The 16,204-nt window shown below is 46.5% G+C and overlaps 1 protein-coding gene across 1 annotated transcript in view; it reads right to left on the bottom strand.

Annotated features, from left to right (window-relative positions):
• siz (Brefeldin-resistant Arf-GEF family protein schizo) overlaps positions 1–15,507 on the bottom strand; it is a 389,510-nt gene extending 374,003 nt beyond the window's left edge. Inside the window, exon 1 of the mRNA XM_068376730.1 lies at positions 15,205–15,507. Coding sequence (XP_068232831.1) covers positions 15,205–15,383 — 179 coding nt within the window. The 5' untranslated portion in view covers positions 15,384–15,507. The remainder of the gene's footprint in view (positions 1–15,204) is intronic.
• Between the last annotated feature and the right edge of the window lie 697 nt (positions 15,508–16,204).

Raw genomic sequence — 16,204 nt, 5'->3', positions numbered from 1 at the left:
ATAAAAATTATCTACGAATTTGTCATTTGTTCCGTAACTGAATACAAACCACGCTATTTACATGGGGTGACTTGACCCTTAGGAAGGGAGGTAAGTCCCCTGCCATACTGGCTTTGGCTTGCCCGGGGGCCCCGAACCCGAGTTCATAAAGCAACTCAAGGGTTGGGGCCCCTGCGCCTCGCAGACAGCTGAGGGGCTGTGGCGGCCTACGTAAGTCGTGTGTGAAGGTGAGCAGTAACATGTCCTAGGAAGTTGACCTGGAGTTCTTTAGAAGGAAATCTAGGCTAGGACTTACCCAATACCACCTCGTCAGGGTATGGGGACATGACAGTATTACAACTTAATACTAGGAACACAAGGAAGCATGGCTTACCTGCAGAGGTTCGAGGTCAGCTGTGCAAAGGACCCAGGATGCTGTTTTTCTCCAAGGGAGGAGAGGATGAAGAAAAGAAAAGGGCCAGACAGATCTTTTCATTCACACAGACTAAAACCGGGTAACAATGCCCTCAACCCTCTGCTACTTGTCCAATTAGGAGCCTGAGGTTAGACCAGCTGTTGTGCAGCCACCACAGGGCCGATAGATATCGTATCGAGCCTTCTGTGTGTCACGTCTTGCAGGTAGTGGGCCGTGAAGGTGGTCTGACGCTTCCACACCCCAGCTTGCAGGACCTGCGTCACCGAAAAGTTCTTCTTGAAGGCCAGGGACGTAGCTACGCCCCTGACATCATGCGGCCTAGGGCGCCGTGACGGAGGAGGGTCAGAACTCAAGGCCAGGTGGATCACCTTGCGGATCCAGGCCGAGATGGTATTCCTGGTGACCCTCCTCTTCGTTTCCCCGGTGCTAACAAACAATGCTCGCACCTGGGGACGGACTGCAGCTGTTCTTTTAAGATACAACCTCAGACTCCTGACTGGGCACAGTAGGAGATGGTCTTGGTCATCTGTTACAGAACGAAGACTCGAGACCTGGAAAGAGTCGAACCTAGGGTCCGGCACTCCCGGGTTCTGAGTCTTAGCAACAAACTCAGGGACGAAGCCGAACGTTACCTCCACCCATCCCCTTGAATGGGCGACGTCGTAGGAGAGACCATGCAGTTCGCTGACTCGCTTGGCCGAGGCCAAAGCTAGCAGGAACATCGTCTTCCATGTCAGGTGGCGATCTGAAGCCTGACGTAATGGTTCGTAGGGAGGTCTCTTAAGAGACCTGAGGACCCGAACCACGTTCCAAGGAGGAGGTCTCACTTCCGACTGAGGGCAGGTAAGTTCGTAACTCCGTATGAGAAGAGACAGTTCCAGCGAGGAGGAAATGTCCATTCCTTTGAGCCTGAAGGCAAGACTTAAGGCTGAGCGATAGCCTTTCACTGCCGAGACTGAAAGGCGCATTTCTTCCCGCAGATACACAAGGAACTCTGCTATTGCTGGTAAAGTGGCATCAAGGGGAGAGATACCCATTCCATGACACCAACCACAGAAAACTCACCACTTCGCCTGGTAGACTCCTGCAGATGACCTGCGCAGGTGGCCAGACATCCCTTCCGCAATTTGTTGCGTAAATCCTCTGTCTTTGAGGAGATGCTGGGTAGTCTCCAGGCGTGAAGTCGAAGCGAAGCTACGGCTTTGTGGAAGATGTTGGAGTGTGGTTGTTTGAGTAGCTCGTGACGTGGAGGGAGCTCCCTCGGGATCTCCATGAGGAGCTGCAGAAGGTCCGGAAACCACTCTGCGTGATGCCATAGCGGAGCTATCAAGGTCATCGAGAGATTGACCGATGTTCTGGTCTTGTCGAGGACCCTCCTCATCAGACAGAACGGGGGAAAGGCATATATGTCGACATTGTCCCACCGTTGTTGGAGGGCATCTTGCCAGAGTTGGGGTCCGGGACTGGGGAGCAGTACAGTGGAAGTTTGGTGTTCAACGCTGTAGCGAACAGGTCCACAGTCGGGGAACCCCACAAAGTCAAGACTTTGTTGGCTATCCGAGGATCCAAAGACCACTCGGTACTCACTATCTGCGTCGCTCTGCTCAGACTGTCGGCGAGCTCATTCCTCTTGCCTGGAATGAAGCGAGCCGCAAGTGATATCGAGTGGACTTCGGACCATCTCAGGATCTCTACTGCAAGATGGGACAGCTGTTCCGAAAAGGTACCTCCCTGCTTGTTGATGTAAGCCACCACCGTGGTGTTGTCGCTCATCACCACCACGGAGTGGCCTGCCAGGACTTGGTGGAACTTTTGAAGGGCCAGAAAAACGGCCTTCATCTCCAGCAGGTTTATGTGAAAGTACTTTTCTGATTCTGACCACAGGCCTGAGGCCCTGTGGTTCAGAACGTGGGCACCCCACCCCTTGTTTGATGCGTCCGAAAACAGCATCAAATCCGGGGTAGAGAAGAGAAGATCCACTCCCTTTCGCAGGTTCTCGTCTGCCACCCACCACCTGAGGTCCGCTCGTTCCGCAGATCCCATGGGGATCAGGATGTCCGGGGAGTCGAGTCCTTGACTCAACCGAGACTTCAGTCGCCACTGAAGGGATCTCATCCTGAGGCGACTGTTGGGGACGAGACGGGTCAGAGAGGAGAGGTGGCCGAGGAGACGAAGCCACGATTGGGCTGGGAGTTCTTCTCGATTGAGGAAAGGTTTCGCAACCTTCCTCAGCCTTGCTATCCTTTCGTCTGATGGGAAGGCTTTGTGGAGATTGGTGTCTATGATCATGCCTAGATATACCAGTTTTTGAGAGGGCTGCAGAGAGGACTTCTCGAGGTTTACCACGATCCCCAGATCCTGGCAAACTTTGAGGAGCTTGTCTCGGTAGCGAAGAAGGGATGCCTCCGAGTCTGTCAGGATCAGCCAGTCGTCCAAGTAACGAAAGAGACGGATGCCGATCCTGTGGGCCCACGAAGAGATGATGGTGAAGACTCTGGTGAACACCTGAGGCGCTGTGGAGAGACCGAAACACAGCACCTTGAACTGTTAGATCTTGTTGTCTAGGCAAAATCTCGGGTACTTCCTTGAAGACGGATGGATTGGGATCTGGAAGTACGCGTCCTTCAGATCTAGTGTGCACATGAAGTCTCGTGGTCTCACTGCAAGTCTGACCGTGTCTGCCGTCTCCATACTGAACGGAGTCTGCTTGACAAACCCGTTCAGTGTCGAGAGGTCGATGACTGGTCTCCAGCCTCCAGACGCCTTTCTCACAAGAAAGAGTCGACTGTAGAAGCCTGGGGACCCGTCCACGACCTCCTGGAGAGCGTCCTTCTCCAACATGGTCTGGACTTCGGCCCAAAGGGCCTGCCCTTTTGCTGATCCCATGGAAAAAGAGCTCAACGACACTGGATTCGCTGTCAGGGGGGGGAGAGATGCTGTGAACGGGACGCGATACCCTAGGGATATCACGGAGACCGTCCAGGCATCCGCCCCGAGTTGCTGCCACCTTGCTGCACAACTCTGCAGGCATCTCCCCACTGGTGGACACGCAGGGGGATTGCCAACCCTAGCGCTTCCGGCCTCGGCCGGAGCCTCTAGGGTTCTTGCCTCCCCTGGAGGACTTCTTTCCCCTCCTGCCCTTGGCAGGAAAGGGCTTAGACACCTTGGGCTTCGCTGCTACGGTAGTCTTCTTCGTATCCTTGACGGGACGGGGCTGCTGAACCGCTGGAGGCTTATAGGGCCTCGATGTCAGGGCCCTATGGATGAGGGAATCCTAGTTGGATTTCCTCCACCTCTCGGCAGAGAGCTCCACGTCCTTAGGCTCAAACAACCTCTTACCGAGGACGGAAGAATGTCTGAGCCTGCTCGACTCGGCGCTGGGAACCTTATGGCATTCCTTCTCTTTGCCCAAACTAGAAGCTCCCTTGCAGTCTCGTAAAGGGACTCCGAGTGTGTTCCGCCTTGCTTGGAGATGTAGGCCAAAGCTGTGGTGTTGTCGGCATTTACCTGCACCACCTTGTTTAGAACCGGACATTCGAAACCTTGAAGGGCCAACAGGACTGCTAACAGCTTCTTCTGGTTGATGTGGAGGCTCTCTTGATCTTTAATCCACGGACCCGAGCTCTCCAGCTTGCCCAGTGTTGCTCCACCCCAAGGTCTGGGCTCCTTTGCTCCAGCGAGAGACCCTCCTGAAGTTTGATTGGGTCGTTCCACCAACGGAGGTAACTTTTTACAGACTCTGGAACTGGAATACTTTCTGTCTCTAAACCCTTCTCCTTGTCCCAATGGTAATTGAGGTGAAATTGAAGAGGGCGGAGATTTAGCCTTCCTAAAAAGACAAACTGCTCCAGTGAGGAGAGTGTTCCCAGGAGACTCATCCACTGTCTTACCGAATATTTTCTTTTCTCTAGGAAGAGACGAAGCTAGTCATAAGGAAGAGGGTTTTCTTTGTTACATCTCGAAGAGAGGCTTGCGAGATAGGTTCAAATTTCTTGGAGCACAGAAACTTAAACATCACATCCAGGTTCCAAGATGGGGGTCTTAATTGTACCTGTTTCGTCATCTCAAAAGACCTAATGAGGTCCTGCAAATCTTTATCTTGAGACAACTCTAAGCCTCTATGCCTAAAGACAGTTGAGAGCATACTCCTGTATCCTTTGATGGTAGATACAGCCAGCTTAGCATCCTGTCTGAGATACAATAAAAAGTCTGCAATCTGGCTCAGAGAGGTAGTGGTCGAGGAAATCTTGTGCCGCCTGCACCAAGCTCTAAAGGTCTCCCACTTAGACTGGTAGATTCTTTGTGACGAGATCCTTCTTGCTCTGGCAATAGCTTTCGCTGCTTGTGCCGAAAAGCCTCGAGATCTAACGAGCTTCTCGACAGTCTGAAGGCAGTCAGTTTGAGAGCGAGGGGGTTTTGATGATATCTCTCGAAGTGGGGCTGTCTGAGAAGATCTGGACTTGCCGGGAGTCTTCTTGGGAAGTCCATCAGCATGCTCACCACTTCGGTGAACCATTCCCTTGCAGGCCAGAATGGAGCCACTAGGATAATTCATCCCGAATCGAGGAGAGCGAATTTTCTGACGACCAGATTGATGATATTGAACGGGGGAAACGCATACATGTCCATCCCCGTCCAATTCATCAAGAAGGCGTCCACTGCTACCACTTCCTCGTCCGGTACTAGGGAGCAGTAGTTGGGGATCCTCTTGTTCAAGTTGGAGGCAAAAAAGTCTATTACAGGTCTGCCCCACAACTTCCAGAGGCTCTGACAGACATGCGGGTTGAGAGTCCACTCTGTGGGAAGAACTTGTCCCTTCCTGCTGAGCATGTCTGCCCTGATGTTTCTTTGCCCTTGAACAAACCTCGTCAACAGCTGAGTCCTGTTCTCGCTCGCCCAAAGGAGAAGCTCTCTCGCTGTTCTGAACAGAAAGAGGGAGTGAGTTACCCCTTGTTTCCTAATGTATGCGAGAGCTGTGGTGTTGTCTGAATTGATCTCCACAGTCTTCCCTGACACCGAGGTTCTGAAGGCCTTTAGTCCCAACAAAATTGCCATCGACTCCTTCCTGTTGATATGCCAACTGACTTGACTTCCTTCCCAAACGCCTGAGACTTCCTTGTTCCCTAGTGTTGCTCCCCAGCCTGACTCCGATGCGTCTGAGAATAACACTAGGTTGGGGTTCTTCTTATACAAGGAGATCCCTTCTCCTAACAGAGCTGGGTTCAGCCACCACATCAAAAGATCCTTGATCTCTGTCGGAATGGGAAAAGAAAAGGAGTCCTCCTGGGTCTTCCTGTTCCATACCTTTGCGAGGAAGTGTTGCAGAGGTCTTAGGTGCAGTCTCCCCGAGACAAACTGCTCTAGGGAGGATAGAGTTCCCAGCAAACTCATCCACGCCTTCGCTGAGCATTCCTGCTTCTTTAAAAATTCTCTGACTTTCTCTAGGAACCTGGTCTGCCTTTCCTGGGAGGGAAAAGCCCGAAAAAGAACTGAATTCAGAACTATCCCCAAATAGAGAATAGTCTGATACGGTTCGGTCTGAGACTTCTCCCTGTTGATGATGAGTCCCAGGTCCTGAGTCATCATATGTCTTCTGTAAGTCCTCCAGACATTTTTCTTTCAACTGTGATCGGATCAGCCAGTCGTCTAGATAGAAGGATACCCTTATCCCTTCCTGATGTAACCAGCCTGCCACATTCGCCATTAGCTTGGTGAAAACTTGAGGAGCCGTGCTGAGACCGAAGCAAAGTGCCCTGAATTGAAAGAACTTGCCCTGAATCACAAATCCCAGATATTTCCTTGAAGTCGGACGAATGGGGATGTGAAAATAAGCGTCCTGCAGGTCAAGAGATACCATCCAGTCGCCTGGACGAACTGCTGCCAGCACGGACTGGGTCGTCTCCATGGAGAACTTAGTTTTCTCCACGAAGGCGTTCAGAGAGCTGACATCTAGGACTGGTCTCCATCCACTCGAGTTCTTAGGAACCAGAAACAGGCGATTGCAAAAGCCTGGGGAGTTAAGGTCCCAAACTGGCTCTATTACTCCCTTGACCAAAATCTGGTCAACTAGCTCCAGAAGAGCCTCTTGTTTCCCCGCGTCGGCGTACTGAGCCACTAAGGCTAGGGGTGTCTGAGAGAGAAGGCTTCTTTAAAAAGGGGATCTTGTTACCTTCCTTGATGATCGAGAGGGACCAGGTGTCCGCCCCTTTCCTCTTCCAAGACTGCCAAAAATGAGACAGTCTTGCCCCTACTGTTGTCTGGAGGACTTCCATCTCATTTCTTGGATCGGGGCCTAAACGCACCTCTGCTGGTCCTTGGCCCTGACTCTTGTCTTCTCCCCCTGAAATCTGCTCTCGAGGAAGGCCTACTCCAAAAGGGCTGCTGGAACTTCTTCTCTTCCTTCTTCAGAGGAGCAGGAGCAACAGGCAAAGGCTTCTAGCAGACCGAGATAAAAGGTCCTGAGTAGCCTTTTGTGCCAGAGAAAGGGAGATATCTCTAACCAGAGCTTCAGGAAAGAGATGGTGTGACAGGGGCGTAAAGCAGCTCCGACTTCTGGGCAACAGTCACCGATCTAGAGGTGAAGGAGCACAACAGGGCCCTCTTCTTCAAGACCCCTGCTGAGAAAAGGGATGCCAACTCATTAGCCCCATCCCTTAGAGCTTTGTCCATGCAGGACATGATACACGTCAGATCCTTTGTGCCTTCCAGAAGTTCTGTCTTCCTGGCCAGAGTCCCGAGAGACCAGCCTAGGAAGCTGAAAACCCTGAAAATTCCCTTGACGAGGTGATCAAGCTCCGACATGGACCACATCACCTTGGCAGAGTTCAGTGCATGTCTTCTTGCCGAGTCCACAAGAGCAGAGAAATCACCTTGGGAGGAGGCAGGCACTCCTAGACCCAAAGGTTCCCCTGTCTCATACCACATACCAGCCTTGGATGCGAGCCGAAATGGTGGGAAAGAAAAGGTGGTCTTGACCACTTGCCTCCGTTCCTTCATCCAATCACCCACCTTAGCGAGTGCTTTCCTGGCAGAAATTGAAAGTTTCATTTTGATGAAGCCCGAATGCTTCGTAGCCTTCTTCCTGGTGAATTGTGACTGAGGAGAACGAGGCGCCGAAGATTGGAATTCCTCCCCATATAGGCCTAGTTCTAAAAGGGAGCGAGACAGAACCTTATAGTCACTAGCAGAGTAGGTAGGTTTCTCTTCCTCTTCCGATACATCATCGAGGTCCTGATCAAGGTCAACATCTTGAAGAAGTGGGCTGCAAGCAGCCTAGCACCGAGAGCTGCTTGCGTCCTGGCGCCGAGCGTAGGTGTCGTCCTGGCGCCTAGAGAAGGAAGTGTCCTGGCGCCGAACGCTGCTATCGTCCTGGCGGCGAGAAGAGGTATCATCCTGATGACGGGTATCGTCCTGATAAGGCAGGCTGCATTCGTCCTGACAAGGCAGGCTGCATTCGGCCTGCTGCCTAAAACGCGAGGCGGAATCGTCCTGGCGCCGAGGGCGAGAGGCAGTATCGTCCTGGCGCCGAGACCGGGAGGAAGTAACGTCCTGGCGTCGAGCCGATGAAGAGGGTGTGCGTTGTCGTACGGCCGACGAAGTGCGCAGAGGTTTCTTTGGAATACTTCGATCTCTTAACTGGCAAAGAGACATCCTTACGTCTAACGGACTGGGAAGGAGGGCGGCTGAAAGCTTGCACTAGCGATGAAAGCTGTTCCTGCATAACAGTCATGAAAGCTTTAGCAACTTCTGCTTGTTCTCGCGGTTCCGAAGGAGGCAGCTGTTAGGGAGCGCTGGCAGTAGAAGTAGGAAGTTTATCAGGTTTAACTGGGCTAAGGACTCTCTATTTCGTTCTCTTAACAGGAACAACATCCAACTCGTCCTCAGAAGGTTCAGGTTCTCGGCTACTCGAACAGGGAGAGGGAGAGCGAGACTGCACATCCCGGTCCCACCTTCTCTTCTCTCTTCGTGAGTCTTGATTCATATTGCCACTTGCGTCTGGGAGAAGGATCAGGTGAAGACACAAACGTATCCGACACACCTTTTCTACGGAGGTCAAGAGCAGCCTGGGAGGTCGCAACAGGACTGTCTGAGGCGACGACTGACCAAGGATAAGCACCCCTCACCCCCTTTCAGCTTTTGACGTACCTTCTCCCTTGGTAGAGGTCTAGACCTAGGGGTATGACAGGTTCGATCAGCCGCCACCTTCACTGCACTTTCACAAGCACTAATATCACTTACACCCTTACCTTTAAAGGCCGCAAGTTGTAATTTAATGGCCTCCAACTCAGCAGCCATCCTGGCATACCGAGGGTTATCCGCAGTCGCAGATCCTGTAGAAGGGGGCAAGAGTTACTACCTTCGGGGAAGGAACAACTTCCAAAGAGGTAACAATTAAAGGGTCAATAGATAAATCTAAACTAGCTTCACTAGCAGACTTTGACTTTGATTTAGCTCTCATAACTCTATTGAGTTCTAGTTTGCGCACATAGCGCTTCATAGCTAACCAATTATCTTCATTTAAACCCTCGCATTCCTTGCACCTATTATTTAGTGCACATTCAAACCCCCTGCAACCCATACAAACTGTGTGAGGGTCAACCGACACTTTCGGTAACCTCACCTTGCATACATCACTCGCACATACACGAATACAGTATGAAGTTTTTCACTCATGATAAACAAAGCAAAAAATACGAAAATAATAAGAAAACACGAGTGCCAAATCCCAAAACAGTGTACTTCACCAAACGAAGTCCAAAACAGCGATGTAGGGAAAGCGATTCGAAAAACTCTTTATGGCGGACCAACGATGTTGTCGATCCGGCCGGCAGAGATAATCTGAGGAACAGAAAACAGGAATGATTCCAGGTACCACCCTGTAAGGGTTGTTAACCACCTAACCGCAAAACCAGCACAAGGCGGTTGCCGAGATTTTCGAATAAATTTTGCTGGAAGTCAGACTTAAGCTATATATATATATATATATATATATAGCTGCCAGGTAAGTACTATTCATAAAAATCCTGCACCCTCTCTACTGCCCCTTTTTCCAACAAGAGGGATGCTTGTAGCACAATGTCTGCCTCTTTGAGTCCTCTCGGCATCTGGGAGAGAGATCTATTGGATCTTGAACTAGCGGGGGTTTCTTTATGAAAGGGATCTTGTAACCCACCTTCAGCAAAAGAACGGACCAAGGGTCTGCTCCCCTTCTCTCCCAGGCCTGCCAGAAGTTGTTCAGTCTGGCCCCTATTACTGTCTGAAGGCGAAAGCAGTCAGACTCTGCTTCGCCCAGCTCTAGATCCCCTCCTTTTTTGCTCTTCTTTCGTCGGGTCTGGAGTTACCCCTACTGACGGGTATACTTGGAAAGGGCTGTGTAAACTAAGACAAAGGCATTTCTACTTTAGGTTTATGGCTAGTAAAAAAAGTCGGAAGAACTTTCCGTGCTGTCTTGGCGACCAAATCATGGGTGGCCTTCTGAGTTAAAGAAGAAGCAACCTCTTTCACAAGTTCCTGCGGAAACAGAGATGGAAATAGAGGCGCAACAGTAATTCAGACTTCTGACAAGGGGTGACACCCAAGGAAAAGAAAGAACACATCTGTGCTCTTTTCTTAAGAACTCCAGCCATAAACAGAGCTGCTAATTCATTAGAGCCATCTCTAACAGCTTTGTCCATACACGACATTATCTGAATAATACTATCCGTGTCAGAATTTTTAAAAGCCAAAAATTTCTTCCCAAGGCTTCCAGAGTCCAATCGAGGAAGCTGAACACCTCGAAGGCTCTGAAGACGCCTTTGAGAAGATGGTCGAGTTCAGAAGTCATCCAGTAAATCTTAGTCCGTCGCATGGCCAACCGACGAGAAGAGTCTACAAGGCTTGAGAAGTCTCCCTGGGCAGAGGCAGGAACTCCCAAGCCGAGAACTTCTCCTGTCTCGTACCACACGCTTGACCTGGAAGCTAGTCTAGCTGGAGGGAAAGAGAAAGAAGACTTGCCAAGATCTTTCTTGGACTGCAGCCAGTCTCCCAACAGTCTTGAGGCTCTTTTCGAAGATCTGGAAAGAACCATCTTGGTGAAAATAGGCGCCTGAGCTTCCGACCACAGGGTAAACTCAGAAGGGGGAGAGCGTGAAGCAACAGGAACGAAGTGATTAGGAAAAACTTCCGTAAACACTTTCATGATTTTCCTAAGATCCAAAGAGTACTGTGTGGTCTTGGGCTTTTCTCTCTCTGAGAAATCTTCCAAAAGGTCAGCCGAGGTAAGGTGGTCATCAACCTCTTCCTCCGACAAGACTCCAACTGAAGTAGTGATGTCTTTGCAGGCCTGACTTTTGACTGCGGGATCTTGACGCTTGGCGTCACGTTTAACTTGAGAGAGAGAGAGAGAGAGAGAGAGAGAGAGAGAGAGAGAGAGAGAGAGAGAGAGAGAGAGAGAAATATGGTAATAATGCTTTGCCAAAATTCCATCATGTAATTAAAAATACGAAGACACCTATCTACCTTTCTCTCTATGAGGACCAACAGCTTCTAAAACTATCTACCAAAGTTATATTGTCTGACCAGTAGAAGGTCCCAATGACTCTCTAGCGGTACCTGGTGGCCAGGTGCACTAATTTCCAGTAGATTTTAATAAGTTTTTGGTACTAATCATCTCAAGAGTACATCATAACAGGTTAAAAGAGATATGGTATGTGTGTAGACTGTTGGGTCACCAGGCCTGCCACTCACATAGCAAAGGAGAATCCTTCCTATTCGTGTTCATTGTCACCTAACCTAATAGCCTAAGTATATCTACGTATATGTTGGTCAAAGAACTAACTTTAATTATTCACTTAATGGTCCTTGCTTTACTGTGGCTCCTTTGCATGCAAATAATCATTATCTCAATGCTCCTCAGTTCTGGAAAGCGGTACATGTGCTACATGCATTAGCTGAGCAGGCAAGTATTTCAGCGGACAAACATTTGGTGACCCAACTACTTAGACACTACCTAGATATATCTGATATTGGCTGACACAGTAATATTACTGAAACACCTCTCACTTTCTTCATTAAAAATATATGTTGGTATTTGTTTACAAGAGCACGCTCTCCATTTATTCCAAAATTATGCAGTCCTGCAGCTCTCCTCTTGTACAGTAAATAGGAGGTTCTTTAAATGGGGGGGAAAGCAAAAAATAGCAAGATGTGTTGCACAAGGGGGTTGGGGGAGGAGGTACTAAATGACCTGGAACTGACATTGTCAACACAGTCAACTAAAGAGAAGTTTGTGACGTCAGCGTACATTTGGTATATATTCAATATACTAAATTAAAAATGGAGTAATTACTCAAAAGTGTCACTATGTGTGGAATGTATATTTCATTTGGTAAATATTTGATAATAAATCTTATCAAAGTGTTTTTTTTCCAAAGAAACTATTTTGAGAATTACTAATTTTTCCAGAAGACGTTTTGCTACACTTGCGCCTTCTATTGACCACTGCCTAAGGATGCCTGCCAATTTCCCACCAATGAAAACACTGCAAAAATAGTCATTTTAATGAAAACGTTTCTTTTAATAAATAAGATTTATTGTCATGTATTCACCAAATAAAATTAACACTTCACAAATAGTGTCACTTTAGAGTTATTATTCCATTTTTAATTTAGGGTATTATTAGTTTCAACCATTATGGGAAATCTATTATATTAATAATTTTCCCGAGTAAAGCAAGTCTTTTGTAGTATTTCTGTATAATATTATCTATCGCAAATGCCTAGTTCTTTATATATCGACGATCAAACTCACGCTACTCATGTCTTCCTCCCAGATTTTTTCTAAGTCTGTTGTTATTGTTGACTGTGTCTAGTTTTTGCTAAAATGAGCCCTGTAAGCACTATAATCCGCAGACAAACTAGTCCACTATGAGGTCTTACATGTTTGGCCAATCACAGCGCCTATCCACTATGACGTCATACATGTTTGGCCAATCACAGCGCGACAATACATTATCTTACCCAAGCATTTCATTTCGTTCTTAGACATGGAGACCATAGCAAGCACGTCATCTCATGTTGCACAAGAAGTTGAAATTCCATCTTCTTGTCCTGTTTCCTAACTTACAATGAATTTGTTGTAACTTATTCGGGGAATATTGAAAAACTAGTGGATTTGTGCCAGAGACACAATTTAATTTTACAAAATAAAAATTGTCCTGCATGTCAAGGAACCTTCGCAATGGCTTCACGTTTTCTCAAAGCACCAGCACATCTTTATGAACCAACAGTTTAAGGTAAGCTTCATTAATTTACAGAGTATATTAAAATGGTGATACTATAACGATGTATACAGCAGTACCATTACTTTGGATTTGGTTTGATGGATGTGTTAGGTAGTGGCCGTAAGGGGGGGGGGTCGCAGGGGTACAGGTCCCTAGGTTAGGTGGTTGTATTAGGTTCGGTAGTGTCCCGAAAATCACTGTGGCCTTAAGGGGGGGTTGCAGGGGGGGGGGGGGGGCGGAGCCCCCTCCGGTAGGCCTAGGTAGGGGTACACGGCCCCTAGGCTAGGTTAGGTGGGTTTATTAGGTTCAGTAGTGCCCTGAAAATCACTGTGGCCTTAAGGGGGGGTCGCAGCTCCCCCCCCCCCCCCCCCCGTAGGGCTAGGTAGGGGTATAGGGGGAGGGATGGTGGAAGGATAAGTATTCATTTATTGCAAATATCATTTGACGCCCCCCCCAACCCAAAACCCCGGTTCCCACCTGGTGTCCCCCATAATTGTTAGGATGAAGTAGGGTCTTTCTGCATTACAACATAATATGAAACAAAAACAATAACACGGAAAAACTTGTTGTTTTAACTCCAATTATGGTTTATTGTAGTGTATTACAGGGCAATGTAACCTAGAAAAACAACTACTTTCTCTTATAGAAAAAATTACGCTCTCTTCGAAAATGACACTCGTCCCGTCGCAAATTAATAGTTTCAGAAATATATATACATCTATATCCTCCAATAATGGGGGACCCCCAGTGGGAACTCAGGGTTTTGGGTGGGGAAAACCTACTGGGGAATCGATATATAAACATAAAACAAGCCTTTTCTTCTCCATACATTACCTTCTTGAAATTATAATAACCGGAGGAAAATACAAAACAGTATATCTGGATAAACTTTGGAGGTGCCGTTACAAAGATTGTGTCATGAAAAAATACAGTAACCAGTGCTGCCAACGTCCGATGTAGATCAAATGTTATTTTGTGACCTGTCATACTACTAGGCTAGGTTAGGTGGGTTTGTTAGGTTCTGTGCCCTTTTTGTACTTTTTATATATTGAGTAAAACTTATATGGAGAAATTATTTAAAATACATATGGAAATATCTATCATTACTATCTTTAGTAATGTCAGCGTGCCGTTGGTAACTCTGTGTACCATACGTCAACGTTGGTAACACTGTGCATTATTGGTAACGTTGCTAATGTTATCGTTCGTTCGTAAGAGAAGTGACACCGTGCAACTCAAAGTTATCCGAATTGGTTGATCTGTTTGTTTCCGATTGAAATGAACATCAAATTCGGTTAATTCACGTTATTTACTATAGGAAAACAATTATATACCGTTTCCCCAGTATGTTTTCCCCACCCAAAACCCCGAGTTCCCACTGGGGGGTCCCCCATTATCGTAGGATATAGATGTATATATATTTCTGAAACTATTCATTTGCGATGGAAACGAGTGTCATTTTTGAAGAGCGTAATTTTTTCTATAAGAAACAGTAGTTTTTTTCCTAGGTTACATTGCCCTGTAATTCACTACAAAAATACTCCAATTACATAGTAAATCTCTAAATCGGATGGTTTGCGGTCAAAATAAACGTTAAATCCGTTGAAACTACACTATTTCTGATGCAACAAATATATTTTTATTCCAGTTTCCCCATCATGGTTGAAACTGTAATTTTACCTAATTGAGTATATATACCAAATATATGCTGACGTCACAAACTTCTCTTAGATTGACTACGTTGACGATGTTAGTTCCAGGTCGTTTGGTACCTCCTCTGCCGAACCCTTCCCCTTCCCCCCTTGTGCAACATATCATGCTATTTTTTGCTTTCCCCTCATTTAAAGAACCTCTAATTATTGTACAGGAAGAGGAGCACTGGAGGGCTGCATATCTCTGGAGTAAATGGAGTGTGTGCTCTTGTAAACAAATACTAAAATATTGTACTGTACTTTAATCTTACCATGACTACTTCAGCAATGGAACATTGCATAACTATGACAATCATGTTACATATAGTAACTTATGTTTGTTACACAAATACAGGGCGACATGGTCCCCTGCAGTTACAGTGGAATTGATGTAACAAAATGAACCGATATAATTTGGCTATGCTAGACTGAGAATATCAGGATTATTAGTTAATCCTGATCCCAACCCAAGGTTACTACTACCTTCCTACTTCCGTCCCAGGGTCCGATAAATAGTTGGCTCCCTTCTATTCCTAATTCCAAAGCATGTTCATTCATAGAGATCATCGTAATTAGTCGGCGGTAGGTATTAATAAAACTTGATACCCTACACACTGTTTACTATGGGAGGAGGAAATGCCTGGGCACGAGACGACGTTGTTCCTCTTCCTCCTCGCAACGACGACCTCCACCTCCACCTCCACCTCCAGCCCAGTCAGTCAGATCTGCTTCTCAGCTGTCTTAACTTAGTCCTGTATTTCCTAAGATATCAACTGACATGCATCCACAACAATCGCACTTTAATTAATAGCAAAGAAAAAGTTGATAACATGATTTACCTGACTTCACGGGCTTCCTCTTCTTTTAATCTCTTTAAATCAGACATCTGAAGTTCAAACTTAAGACGATTGACTTCACACAACAAAACATCTCGTTCTTGTATGGACTTTTCCAACTCTTTTTTTAACGTTTCGCATTCTCTTGAGAGCCGTTCAATGTGCACATCTTTGTCTTCCATACTTAGTAAATTATTTCCTATGAAACATGCACTAGTGACACATAAACACTTAGATTTTCACCAAATTATCACGGAGCCTTTGACATGACGTATACACACCCCGACATGTTATGGTAAACTGTGACGTCACCTAAACTCAATTGATGCCAAAGTTAAAGTTGCCATGTACGTATTTAAAGTTAACATAATCTGAATAATCTAGATAAATAATTTCATATCATACACTATGTATTTTTTTATACACGACCATTGTCCCATAATTATGAAATAAATCCTTTTTAAATTATATGGAAGGATAGTTTATTAATTTTACATTAATTCTTACGCTGGCGTTGTGGGTGAGCTGCTCCAGCTGTTATTTAACCATACTCTGAACCATGATGTGAATAACTATCAATAATACTACTTTTGATATTATTGCATCATATTTTAGAGCGTTATAAACTAGAAACCAAGGCGATTATTAACATTTAACCAGTTAAGGTGAAGCTTTTTGTATTTTATCATCCGTCCTTTTAACTCTACCTTATATATAGGCTACTTAGTTTTTTTCGCAAAATGTCAATATACTGTGAGTTTCCTTTTTTATAGTTATGAACCTCCTTATGAAACTCTATAAGAGACATTTACCGCCAATGAAGAACAAGCGTGGTAGTGGTAGGCTACTTGAAGTAGGAAGCTAAATAAATAGACTACGTTTGATAACGAAATTACTATCGTTTATTTGTAAAGTTCAATTTCGGGGTGATATTAGAGAACACGAATAGACACAGTTTACATGACAATGGAAACCACCACTTCAAGATTTTATTTAACTTATA

Source organism: Palaemon carinicauda, chromosome 7, assembly GCF_036898095.1.
Source record: "Palaemon carinicauda isolate YSFRI2023 chromosome 7, ASM3689809v2, whole genome shotgun sequence".
NCBI lineage: Eukaryota > Metazoa > Arthropoda > Malacostraca > Decapoda > Palaemonidae > Palaemon > Palaemon carinicauda.
Note: the sequence above shows the minus strand (reverse complement) of the source record. Positions and strands in the feature narration are given on the sequence as shown.